The 10,827-nt window shown below is 63.5% G+C and overlaps 3 protein-coding genes across 5 annotated transcripts; 1 reads left to right on the top strand and 2 right to left on the bottom strand.

The window, feature by feature from the left end:
* Positions 1 to 568: 568 nt before the first annotated feature.
* GPATCH4 (G-patch domain containing 4) lies at positions 569 to 3,059 on the top strand. The gene is made up of 7 exons (XM_027699194.1): positions 569 to 731; positions 1,083 to 1,156; positions 1,240 to 1,332; positions 1,545 to 1,652; positions 1,798 to 1,904; positions 2,024 to 2,074; positions 2,164 to 3,059. Exons 1-7 carry the CDS (start codon positions 656 to 658, stop codon positions 2,708 to 2,710), a joined length of 1,056 nt encoding a protein of 351 aa, XP_027554995.1. The 5' UTR covers positions 569 to 655; the 3' UTR covers positions 2,711 to 3,059.
* Positions 3,006 to 5,389, bottom strand: NAXE (NAD(P)HX epimerase). The gene is made up of 6 exons (XM_027699195.1): positions 5,187 to 5,389; positions 4,724 to 4,832; positions 4,082 to 4,192; positions 3,836 to 3,949; positions 3,609 to 3,756; positions 3,006 to 3,526 (listed from the first exon to the last, which is right to left on the bottom strand). Exons 1-6 carry the CDS (start codon positions 5,372 to 5,374, stop codon positions 3,324 to 3,326), a joined length of 873 nt encoding a protein of 290 aa, XP_027554996.1. The 5' UTR covers positions 5,375 to 5,389; the 3' UTR covers positions 3,006 to 3,323.
* Positions 5,390 to 5,915: 526 nt separating this feature from the next.
* On the bottom strand, positions 5,916 to 9,973 carry TTC24 (tetratricopeptide repeat domain 24). Of its 3 annotated transcripts, none has more exons than XM_027699147.1 (12): positions 9,945 to 9,973; positions 8,818 to 9,648; positions 8,522 to 8,740; positions 8,313 to 8,441; positions 8,051 to 8,172; positions 7,818 to 7,937; positions 7,617 to 7,690; positions 7,458 to 7,525; positions 7,210 to 7,342; positions 6,886 to 6,941; positions 6,768 to 6,810; positions 5,916 to 6,108 (listed from the first exon to the last, which is right to left on the bottom strand). In XM_027699147.1, the coding sequence occupies exons 2-12, from the start codon at positions 9,626 to 9,628 to the stop codon at positions 6,009 to 6,011; spliced, it is 1,875 nt and encodes a 624-aa protein (XP_027554948.1). In that variant the 5' UTR covers positions 9,629 to 9,648; positions 9,945 to 9,973; the 3' UTR covers positions 5,916 to 6,008. The 3 variants fall into 3 exon arrangements, with proteins under 3 accessions (XP_027554948.1, XP_027554949.1, XP_027554950.1); XM_027699148.1 differs by having other exon boundaries at positions 7,617 to 7,687; XM_027699149.1 differs by lacking the exons at positions 5,916 to 6,108; positions 6,768 to 6,810; positions 6,886 to 6,941 and having other exon boundaries at positions 7,230 to 7,338.
* Between the last annotated feature and the right edge of the window lie 854 nt (positions 9,974 to 10,827).

Raw genomic sequence — 10,827 nt, 5'->3', positions numbered from 1 at the left:
TGTATCCCCGTGTCCCTATATCCCTGTATCCCCACGTTCCCATATTGTGTATCCCCGTCCCCGTATCCCCCTTTCCCACGTCCCCGTATCCATGTATCCCCACGTTCCCCTGCACTCGTATCTGTGTATCCCCCTGTTCCCGTATGGCCATACCCCCATATCCCCTGTCCCTGTATCCCCGTGTCCCATATCCGTGTATCTTCCCCATATCTGTGTTTCCCCATGTTCCCATGTCCCCATATCGTGTATCCCCATCCCTGTATCCCCCGTTCCCCCGTTCCCGTGTCCATGTATCCCCACGTTCCCCTGTACCTGTATATCCCCCTGTCCCTGTATTCCCGTATCTCCATATCCGTGCATCCTTATACCCCTGTACTCCCACGTTCCCATATCGTCATATCCCGGTATCCCCACGCTCCCATATCCCCATATCCCGGTATCCCCCATTCCCGTGTCCCGCCCCCTCACCGGGCACATTTCCCGCTCCCCGCCCCCTCTCGCGCACGCGCAGAGCCCCTTCCCGGCGGGCCCCGCCCCCGGCCGTGACCCCGCCCCCGGCCGCGTGCGCGGGCCGCGCTTCCGGGGAGCCCCTCGGACCTTCAGGAACCCCCCGGGACCCTCCGAGACCCCCCGGGACCCCCGGGACCCCCGGGACATGAGCGCCCCGGGACCGCCGGGCCGCGGGATGCGCTTCGCCGAGACCCAGCTGCGGCGGCACGGCTGGCGCCGAGGTGGGGCCGGGCGGGGGTCCCGGGGGGGGTCCCCCGGCTGTCCCTCCGTCCCTTGGCCCTCCCTGAGCGCTCCGCGCTCCGCCCAAGCCCCAGAACCCCCCGGACCCCCCAGATCCGGCTTCCCCTGCCAAGCCCCGAGACCCCCCAGCCCCGGCTCCCCCTGCCAAGCCCCATCTCCCTCCATGTCCCCCCCAGCGCCCCGTTTTCCCCTGCCAGGCCCCAGCTCCCGGCTCCCTCCAGTACCCAGCTACCCCTCGAGCCCCGGGACCCTCCAGGCCCCAGCTCCCCACCTCAGCCCCCGGTGCCCCCCAGCCCTCCCCGGCAGCGGGTGATGGGTGGCTGTGTCGGCAGGGCAGGGGCTGGGCAAGCGGCAGGACGGCATCGCCGAGGCCATCCGGGTGAAGGTGAAGTGTGACACGGCGGGGGTGAGTGCAGCCCCCCTGCCCGGCCCGGGCCCCGCGCCCGCCGCCGGCCGCGGTCATTGCGGCGGCTCCTCTGCACCCCGCAGGTGGGACACGACGCGGCGGAGCCCTTCACCTTCCACTGGTGGGACCACGTCTTCAACAAGGCGGCTGCCAACATCGCTGTGGAGGCCGGGCAGGTGGGAGGGCTGCAGGGGCACCCTGCTCAGACGGGGATAGGGTGGAAGGCAGGGGAGGGGGTTGGGGTCCCTTTGGTGGTCCTTGTGCTGCCGCTGTGTGTGTGTCCCCGCAGCCCCTCTCAGCACAGGGACCGTGGTGGCAGAGACGTGCTGCTAGAGGGGTGCATACCCTCGGGCAGATCGTTCCCGAGCCCTTTGTCTCTCCTCTCCAGGATGGCATCTCCGTGAAGGCGCTTTCCGAGCAGGGAGGCGGGATCAGCAATAAGAAGCCGCGCAAGGCCGGGGGCACCGGGGACCTGCTGTACGGCCGCTTTGTGAAGGTAACCGGCCCTGGGATGCGGCTCAGAGAGCAGCTGGTGTCTCTGCAAAGGCTGTGGAGAGCTCTGCACCCCCCTTGCAGCACAGCCCCCAGCCTATTGCTGCTGTGTCCCCCTTCCTCACGGCCCCTCTGTGTCCCTGGTGCAGTCGGCCACACTCACGGCCTGTGGGGAGGAGTCCGTGACGCTGCCCGCTGGCTCCGAGAGCAGCGAGGAGGAGGAGGAGGAGAAGCTGGACCTCTCTTCAGCCAGGAGGCAAGGCTGAGCCCCATCTCCACGATGGGGAGGGATGAGGGCTGTGAGGGGCAGCCCCGGTCTGGACCGTGCCCCTGCCACACTGCTGGGGGGTGACACATCCTCTCTGTGTCCCACAGGCTGACAGACGAGGAGCTGGTGCAGGCGTGTGGGGGCCGCACGGCACACAAGTGAGTGGCTGGGGGGGGCTGCATGGCCGGGCTGGGGGCACGTTTCCTGCCAGGGAGATGCCAGATCCCACTGCCTTTGGTCGTTGCAGGGGTGCCCGTCATGGCCTGACCATGAGTGCCAAGCTGGCGCGCCTGGAGGAGCAGGAACGAGCCTTCCTGGCCATGTACCGGCACAAGGAGCAGCAGCAAGAGCTCCTGGAGAGCAGCCCCCTGGCAGAGAGCCAGGGCAAAAAGAAGAAGAAAAGGAAAAAGTCCAGGGACAGAGCTGACCCTGAGGTGCCCCAGAGCCAGGAGTCAAATGGGGAGGAGGAGGAGGTATCAGGAAAAGAAGTGAAGGTTGTGAAGAGGAAGAAAAAGAAGATCGGGGAGCCAAGTGGAGAAGAGGAGGCATCAGGAGAGGAGGGGAAAGTCATGAAGAGGAGGAAGAAACCAGAGGCAAGCACAGAACAGGAGGTGGCAGAAGATGATGGGAAAGCTGCAAAGAGGAAAAAGAAGAAGAAACGGAAGCAGGAGGAGGAGGACAAAGAAGAGCCAGCTGAGACAGACATACCTCTAGAAGGCACAGGTGAGCCAGACCTGGGACACAGCCCCAGGAAGAAGAGAAAAAAGAAGAAAAGGAAGAGGGAGCCAGAGTAAGCAAGTGCCATGGCTGCCGTGTTGTGCAGCTGCCAGTCCCACCTTGCTGTGAGGGTCCCAATCCTGGTGCTGGTGGGTGCCCAAGGGTGCTCCAGGCTTGTCCCAGACAGAGCCTGGCACTGTGGCTCAGCCTGGGAATGCTGGGCTGGGCTGGGTTGGTCTGGAGCTGGATCAAGCTTTATTTCACCCCCTGAGCCTTCACTGGTCAGGGATGACCCCAGTTCCCCCCAGGGCCTGGGGCAGGGACCCATATGCTGTGGGCTTGTTGCAGAAGGACACAAGGGGACAGACCCCGCAGCGTATTGAAGTATTTTTTCAAGGGCACAAATAAATCTTTATTGCAGTGAGACTACTCTGAAGTGTGAGTGGTGCAGGAAGTGGCAGAGCCCAGGATCCCAGATCACTTGGATCAGGCAGCAACCCCAAACAGAGCCCTCCCCAGCAGCCCCCCATCACTCCCACCTCCTGGGCCTTTGGTCTGCAGTGACCTTTGATCCTGCTGGGTTGGGCTGAAGCCCAGCAAGGTGCTGAGCACCCTCCCAGCAGAGGCTTGGGCAGAATTTGGCCCTGATGTGCAGTACTGAAGCCGAGCCCAGCCCCCGTGGCCCCAGCCCTATGTGAGCTGCAGGACACAGTCTGTGCCAGGGTAGGCTGGCAGGTTTAGAGCGTATTTCTCCTGCAGCGCGGGGGGCACAAACCTGCCCCCGAGGAAGTGGTACCGCCCAGCAAAGTGCGTCGCCGCCTTCTTGGGCGCCGTGAGCGAGATGAGCATGTCGGGCTGGAGGCCGTCTGCCTTCCCCTTCTCCACGTCCCAGCCTGCAACGAGCCCCGTGGCTGGGCTGGAGCTGGGACCACCCTGGCCGGGCACCTTCCTCCAGGGGGTGCGGCCGTTACTCACCCGAGGGGATGTCGATGCTGGCGATGGGCACCGTGACGCGCTCCAGGGTGCTGAGGATGCTGCCGAAGGGCTCCCGCACCGCCCCCTTGAAGCTGAATCCGAAAATCGCGTCCACCACCAGGCCGTAGAGCTCGTCAATGAATGCAGCCTGCAGCAGGGATGGCAGCAGGTGAAGGGCAGCACTGGGCACCGCTCCCCCTGCTCCCGAGCCGGCGGCTGCCCCTCACCTCAGCTGGGAATTCTGGGAGGAAGGGGATGTCCATCTTCTCGCACTGGATGGTCAAACCTTCAAAGAGGGGCTTGCTGGGGCGCTTGGGGTAATACACGGTGGGCAGGTAGCCCTACAAGAGCATGAGGGACCTGAACTAATCCTGCTCTGGCACCAGCAGCAGCCAGAGGAACAGGACCCCAAAGCCTGTGGTTACGGGGCACACGGGCATTGGCAGCCTCGCGGGGAGTGTGCAGAGACTCACAAACATCTTCAGGTGCCGGGCACAGACCAGCCCATCGCCGCCGTTGTTCCCTGGCCCGCAGACCACGAGCACAGCGGGCTGGCTCGTCGTGAAGGAGCTGGGTGGGTAGGCCTGGTAGGAGATGTGGAGTTATGGTGGGAAAGCAAGGCCACACAACGGAACCAGGACTCCCACCTGCCTCCCACGATCCCAACCTTGGTGCTGCCATAGCTCTTGCCATGGGACTGGGACCCCACCCTAGGACTCTTCCCAGGATCCCCACTTGCCTCCCTGGTGTCCACCCTGGCAGTGGCACAGCTCAGTCCACAGTGCTGGGGCCCCCCCGAACCCCTACCTTGGTAATGGCAGTGGTGCAGCTCAGTCCACAGTGCTGGGACTTCCCCCCCCTTTCAACTGCCTCCTGGGCCCCCACCTTGGCAGTAGCACTGCTCAGCCCATGCTGCCAGGACCCCCCCCGGGACCCCCCTGTTCCCCAGGGCCCCCACCTTGGCAGTGACACAGCTCTGCCCACGGGACTGGGACCCCCCTAAACCCCTTCCCAGGATCCCCACCTGCCGCCCTGGTGCCCACCTTGGTGGTGGCACAGCTCAGTACACAGTGCTGGCACCCCACAGGACCCCCCCTGCCCCTCGGGACCCCCACCTTGGCGATGGCAGTGGCACAGCTCAGCCCTGCCAGCTCCATCAGCTGGTCCACGCTGAACTTGTACTCAGTGAAGAGCTCCTGGTCGATGGCCTGGGCCTCCTCCTGCCTGGGGGGAGGAGGATGGCACCCCTGGGGACCCCGACACCCGGCCACCCCCAGGGTCTGCAGGGCTGGGGGCTGCCACGATCCCCTCGACTTTGCATGAGCCATAGGGGGACACACACAGGGTCCAGCTCCCCATGCTGAGCCCCCCCGTGTATATCTGCACCCCAACCTCCGGTCCTGCCCCACCCCCCCGCCCCCCCCCGCCCCCCCCCATCCCCCCCCCCCTCGACCCCTTCCCCCCCCACCGTGCCTCCTCCTCCACCCTGCCCGCCCCCCCCGCACCCTGCGGACCCCCAGAACCCCCCGCCCGCTCTACCACCCCCTCCTGCCCCCCGCGCCCCCCCCGCAGCCGTACCCCAGGAATCGGAGCCCCTTCGGGCCGGGCCCCGCGCTGGGCCCGTGCATGGTGCGGCGGGGGGGGCACCGGCCCCACTCCCGGCCCTGACCCCAACCCCGACCCCAACCCCAGCCCCGGCACCGCCCGCCCGCCCGCGCCGCTGCCACGAGCAGCCCGAGCCCCAGCAGCGCCCTCGGGCCCGGCATGCGGCGGGCACGGCCCGGAACAGCCCCGAACGCCCCGGAACGGCCCGGAACGGGGTGCGGAGCTCGGAAGGAGCAGGCGCGGGGCCGCCCCGGGGCGGAGCGACCGTCACCGAGCGCCCGGGCGGGGCCGTGCAGAGCCCTCGGTGCCTCCCCACGGCGGCACTCGGCGGCCCATCCAGCCCCCTCCGCCCCCTCCAGCCCCCTCGGGACCCCCGCGGTCCCTCCAGCCCCCGTCTGGAACCCCGCCGTCCATCCAGCCCCCTCCTTCCACCCCAGTCTCCCCCGGGACCCCCACAGTCCCTTCAACCCCCTCCTTCCCCGCCAGTCCCTCTCGGGACCCTGCAGTCTATCCAGCCCCCTTCTCCCCCTCCAGCCCCCATCCAGGACGTCGCCGTCCTTCCAGTCCCTCTCTAGGCCGGGACCTCGTGGTCCATCCAGCCCCCTCCGCCCCCTCCAGTCCCCTCAGGACCCCGCGGTCCCTCCAGTCCCTTCATTCCCCTCACCACCAGACCCTGGCACGGAAAGGATGGCAGAAACAGAGTGGGGTTAAAACCATGTTGGCTCAATGGCCCCCCCCCGCTCCAGCTTGGGGCTGTCCCTCCTGAGAAACGACATCTCCCACGTGTCCTGCTGGTCACACGAGGTTGCAGACAAGGGACAGTGTCCTGGTCCCTCTGCGGGGTTCCCGGCGGGGCCAACAGCTGGTGACAGTGGCAGTGGGGTCATCGCCAGGGCTGCGAGATCACGGAGGTATCACCGGTTGTGGGGGTGTCCAGCGGGATGCAAAATGGAGTTATGGAGTCATAGACTGCTTTGGGTGGGAAGGGACCTTAAATCCCATCTTGTCCCACCCCCCGCCATGGTCAGGGACATCTTCCACTATCCCAGGTTGCTCCAAGCCCCGTCCAACCTGGCCTTGGACACTTCCAGGGATGGGGCAGCCACAGCTTCTCTGGGCAACCTGTGCCAGGGCCTCACCACCCTCCCAGCCAAGAATTTCTTCCCCATATCCTGTCTAACCCTGCCCTCTGGTAGTGGAAAGCCATTTCCCCATGTCCTGTCTCTCCAGGCCCTTGTCCAAAGTCCCTCTCCAGTCCTCCTGAAGCCCCTTTAGGCACTGAAAGGCAGCAGCAGGCAGGAGGTTCATACCTGGGTGCTGGGAACCACCCTCAGATCTACTGCCCCATCCACAGGGCAGGGTTTGATGTTGGCTACAAGGTGTCAAAATCCCCAGGCCCTGTGATTTTTAGCTTGGAGACTTGTCCATTGCAAGGATCAGGGGTGTCCCAAGCCCTGCTGGGGGTCTCCACCCCTGAACCCTCCTCTCAGAGGACACTCTGGAGCCCAAACCTCCTGTCTGCTCCCTTGTCCACACCCCCAGGGCATCACCTACCGCTCCAGAGGCCTTGGCTGGAGGGTTTGGTGGTCACAATGCCCTGTGGAACACAGTGTGAGACCTGCAACCTTGGGGTCTCCATGGAAGTGACACTCCAGTTGTGTTCTGTACTTACATGGCTGGAGGTCTGTGTGGGGTGGTGGGGCCAGGCACAGGGGGGTGGTCCTGTTACTGGCAACAAAGTGCAGCTCATGTGGAGGTGACAGAGAGCATCTGCATGACGAACTCCCCCCATTCCATCGGGACCGAGCCCTCCCCAGGTTCCAGCTGGAAGTACCCCAAACACACTCCCCAGAATTACGTATCTTTAAAAATCTCTGGATTTTCCCCATTAACCAGGAGAAGTCCCTGGAGAGACACCACTCTTTGTGCTATATCTGCTGCAGGGGTATTTGGGTACCAGGGGCTGTACTGGGGTGACTTCCCCTCGCCCACCTACCTGTTAGCCTGGGACTGACTCAGACACCCTGGAGCCACACTGGGACCACCCTCATCCTCCCCAGAGGTGCTCAGGATGCTGTGTGGGTTGCGGGGCTCCAGCGAGAGGCCATCAGTCAGGGCCACTCCTCTGCCTCCGGGGAGGAAGGACGAACAGGCAAGAGCAGAGTATCAGACTGTGTTGAAGCCTCAGCTCCATCAGGAATCTCCTGGATGGCTCAATCCTGCATTTAGTTCTAACCCTCTCACCTGAATGCCTGGGATGTGCTCCCGGCACACACATGTAGAGCTGGTCCTTGGCTTTCCCTCCAAAGGACCTGGAGTGAAGGAAGGAAGGTTTGTCTCCTGTGTGATGCTGGGAACTCATCCCAGAGGAAGGACGGAGAGGATAGCAGCTTTCCTACTCACACCTCACTGCCCTGGACCCGTGTCCCACTGGCCTGGGGCAGCATGGAGCAAAACCGCAGCTGGCTGAGCTCCTGCTGGGATGGAGGGATGGCTGGGGCTCAAATGTGTGTCCCTCTGCCCACCAAACCTCTTGCCACCAACCCCTACTGGGGTCCCAGCCCTCAGCCCGCCTCTGTGTCCCACGCCCTGGGTGATGCTCACCGGAGCTGGGGTGGGCACCCGGCCCCCACTACGGGAGAGGCGCCCACCGAGGCAGAGCCGGTGCTGGATGGCATCTGTGAGCTTGTGCACAACCTGCTCTCGGGCAGCTCTGGGGGTGTCCTGTGGTGGACAGAGCCCACATGGGTGATGGGCAGAGTGGGTCTGTCCCCAGGGCTGGGGCACCCGTGATGCACAGCAGAGTCTGGCCCTGGAGGTTCCCCAGTGTGTCTTACCTGGCAGTGGGAAAGCAAAGTCAGGGCCTCCTGGTAGTGCTCAATGGCTTTCTGGGGGTCTCCCAGGTGGAAGCAGGCTGTGCCCAGCCCCTCACATGCTTGCCACTGCCCCTGCACATCCCCTGGGAAGCAAAGGGCAGCATCAGTCCCAGCAAGGTGCAGTCGAGGTCCTGGGCAGGGAGCATCACCCAGCTTGAGTCCAATCAGCACCTGGATGCTGCAGACCACCCGGGGGGGGGGGTTTGCCTGTGCCTCCCCTTACCTGCGTCCCGGAAGGCTTGCAGGGCATGCAGGTAGTTCTCCGCGGCAGCCTCGTGGTTCCCGAGCCGGCTGCAGGCGTACGCCAGGTTCCCGAAGCACTGCCCCTGAGCCCTCCGGTTCCCCAGAGCGCCTGGAATTGGGAACATGGGGCTCCATCCCAAGCCGGCACATCCAGCAAAGCCAAGAGCCGGAGGCAGCGGTGTAACCTACCGTGCAGCGCGGCTGCGCGCCGGTGCCAGCCCAGCGCTGTGCCAAAACTGTCCAGGGCGTTGTGGGCAGCGCCCAGGTTCTGCAGCAGTGCAGCCTCCTGGTGCCGGTCCCGCTCCAGCTCCCCTCCACAGAGCCCGAGGGCCCGCTCGAAGCTCTCAGCAGCCAGGGAGAAGATGTGGAGCTGGGAGTAACCCAGGCCGATGTCATTGTAGAGTTTCCCTGGGGGTGTAGAGGAAAAGTGGGTGCAGGAGCTGCTCCCTGGACCCTTGAGAGCAAAGGGTGCAGCGCAGCGTTACCTCGCAGGGCTGGGTCAGGGATGGTCTCACAGAGCGAGCGGCACTGGGCGAGGACCCCTGCGATCTCCGCCGCTCGGAACCTCTGGCTCTGCAGCATGGAGCCACTGGCCCTGCTCAGAGCCACCGCCGCGCCCTCGGGGCTCTCCGCTGCCCTGTAGGTCTGTGCCGCGGCCAGGAAGCACCGCGCGGCTCGTGCCGGCTCCCGCAGCCCCAGGTAGCAGCAGCCCATCTGCACGTGGGTCCCTGCTTGACCACCAGCCTGTGACATGTCATTGTGGCCGGTGGCTTTGCCAAAACAAGCCTTAGGAAAGTCCTGAAGCCCTTCCTGAGCTGCCCCAGCATTGAAATAAAGGTCCCCCGAGTGTTCCCCTTTCTCCCTCTCCGAGGGCTGGGACTGGAGGAGGAACTCAAGGGCCTTTCTTGGCTTCCCAGTCTCCACGTAGGCAGCCCCCAGGTTGAAGGCACAAGCCCTGTGGAGCTGAGTGCTCACCATGTCCCTGGAGAGGAGCAGGGCCTTCCTGAAGCACCCCACTGCCTCCTGCCCGGCACCCAGAGCCAGCGCCTGGCGCCCGGCTTGTGTGAGCCCCTCGATCGCGGCCACCCTCCCCACTGCCTCGTCACCTCCCTCCTGGGCACCTCCCCTGGCCTTGGCCTTCTCCTTTTTCTTCTGGCTCTTCTTGCAGCTAGGAGGGTTGGTGGGGGCCGCGGAGGCTGCAGGGGCTGCAGGGGTGGTGGTGCTGGTGGTGGGGAGGACGGGGTTGTCAGGGCTGGTGGGTTGCACTCCTGGGTCAGCAGCCTCCTCTGAAGCCATGGGCAGGGGCAGTGACTTGCCTACAAGAGAGGCAGATGCTCAGGCAGCCGAGCTGGCATGATCCTGCCAGGGATCACTTCAAATGAGCAGAGTTATTTTATATTATTTACGAAAAATTAGGGAACTCTTGTAAGTTTGTTTGCTGCTAAAATTTCAAGGAGGAAAAAGGCCTTTCCACAGAGGACCCTGCAAACCTCGGTGGCCACCAGAGGTGAGAGAGGTCACTCCGGGGGAACGGGGGAGATGCTGCAGCATGGGGTGGGAAGTTCCCAGGGTGCCTTTTTGGGAGGCAGAATAACCATTTGCACACACTTACTGTTTGCTTTTCAGGCGCAAAGGGTGCTGAGAGCAGGGAGGGGAGGGACAGGGCATCCCTGCTGTCGCTGCTGTAAGTCACGGCTCTCCGATGGGGATGGATGGAGGTCCGAGGGGCCTCTCCGCCTGGGCTTCCTGGAAAGTTGCCCTGAGCAAGTCGCAGCCCCCCAGTGATGGCTGCTGGTGCCTGGTGCTGGAGCACAGCCGGGTTCTGAGCGGCAGGAGCTGGCACAGGCTGGGACAAAGCTCCTGGGGAAGCACATCCTGCAATGGCCCCGCTGGCTCTGGTTTCATCCCTGTCACCAGCACGGTGTGCAGCACCATGGCAACTCCGTGCAGCAGCACCGGTGTGAGACTGTCATGGATGGACGGCACAAACTGGGTGACAGTGTCGTGGTTTAAGACCAGATGGAAATTAGGCACCACACAGCCACTCGCTCAATCCCCCTTTTTTTCCCTTCCAACCCCATGGAATGGGGAGGAGAATCAAAAGTGAAACTTGTAGGTTGAGATAAGAACGGTTTAACAATTGAAAACAAAGTAAAATACAATAATAATGGTAAGTAATAATAATAAAAAGAAAGGGAAAGAAAAAACCCCCAAGTGATGCACAATACAATTGCTCACCACTCGCTGACTGATGCCAAACTCCCTTCCCAAACGCAGATCAGCCCCTCCCAGGTAATTCCCCCAGTTTATATACTGGGCATGATGGTCTATGGTGTGGAATATCCCTTTGGCCAGTTTGGGTCACCTGCCCGGGCTGTGCTCCCTCCCAGTTTCTTTTGTGAACCTTCTCACTGGCAGAGCATGAGGCACAAAAAAATCAAAAGGTCCTTGACTTAGGAGAAACACAATTAAGCAAAAACCAAAACATCAGCGTT

The sequence above is a fragment of the Neopelma chrysocephalum genome, unplaced genomic scaffold (assembly GCF_003984885.1).
Source record: "Neopelma chrysocephalum unplaced genomic scaffold, ASM398488v2 Primary Assembly neopelma1_137, whole genome shotgun sequence".
Lineage (NCBI taxonomy): Eukaryota > Metazoa > Chordata > Aves > Passeriformes > Pipridae > Neopelma > Neopelma chrysocephalum.
The sequence above is the reverse complement of the archived record's forward strand: the minus strand, read 5'-3'. Positions and strand labels throughout refer to the sequence as shown.

Excerpts from the sequence above, each read along its gene's own strand:
- GPATCH4 (XM_027699194.1), top strand. The coding sequence starts at position 656 with ATGAGCGCCCCGGGACCGCCGGGCCGCGGGATGCGCTTCGCCGAGACC. Across the intron at positions 1,333-1,544 it reads TCGCTGTGGAGGCCGGGCAG|GATGGCATCTCCGTGAAGGC; the intron begins GTGGGAGGGCTG and ends TCTCCTCTCCAG. Across the intron at positions 1,905-2,023 it reads GACCTCTCTTCAGCCAGGAG|GCTGACAGACGAGGAGCTGG; the intron begins GCAAGGCTGAGC and ends TGTGTCCCACAG.
- NAXE (XM_027699195.1), bottom strand. The coding sequence starts at position 5,374 with ATGCCGGGCCCGAGGGCGCTGCTGGGGCTCGGGCTGCTCGTGGCAGCG. Across the intron at positions 3,950-4,081 it reads CCCGGCACCTGAAGATGTTT|GGCTACCTGCCCACCGTGTA; the intron begins GTGAGTCTCTGC and ends ATGCTCTTGTAG. Across the intron at positions 3,757-3,835 it reads TCCCAGAATTCCCAGCTGAG|GCTGCATTCATTGACGAGCT; the intron begins GTGAGGGGCAGC and ends TCCCTGCTGCAG.
- TTC24 (XM_027699147.1), bottom strand. The coding sequence starts at position 9,628 with ATGGCTTCAGAGGAGGCTGCTGACCCAGGAGTGCAACCCACCAGCCCT. Across the intron at positions 8,442-8,521 it reads GCGCGCAGCCGCGCTGCACG|GCGCTCTGGGGAACCGGAGG; the intron begins GTAGGTTACACC and ends TCCCAATTCCAG. Across the intron at positions 7,691-7,817 it reads GGGTGCCCACCCCAGCTCCG|CAGGAGCTCAGCCAGCTGCG; the intron begins GTGAGCATCACC and ends CCTCCATCCCAG.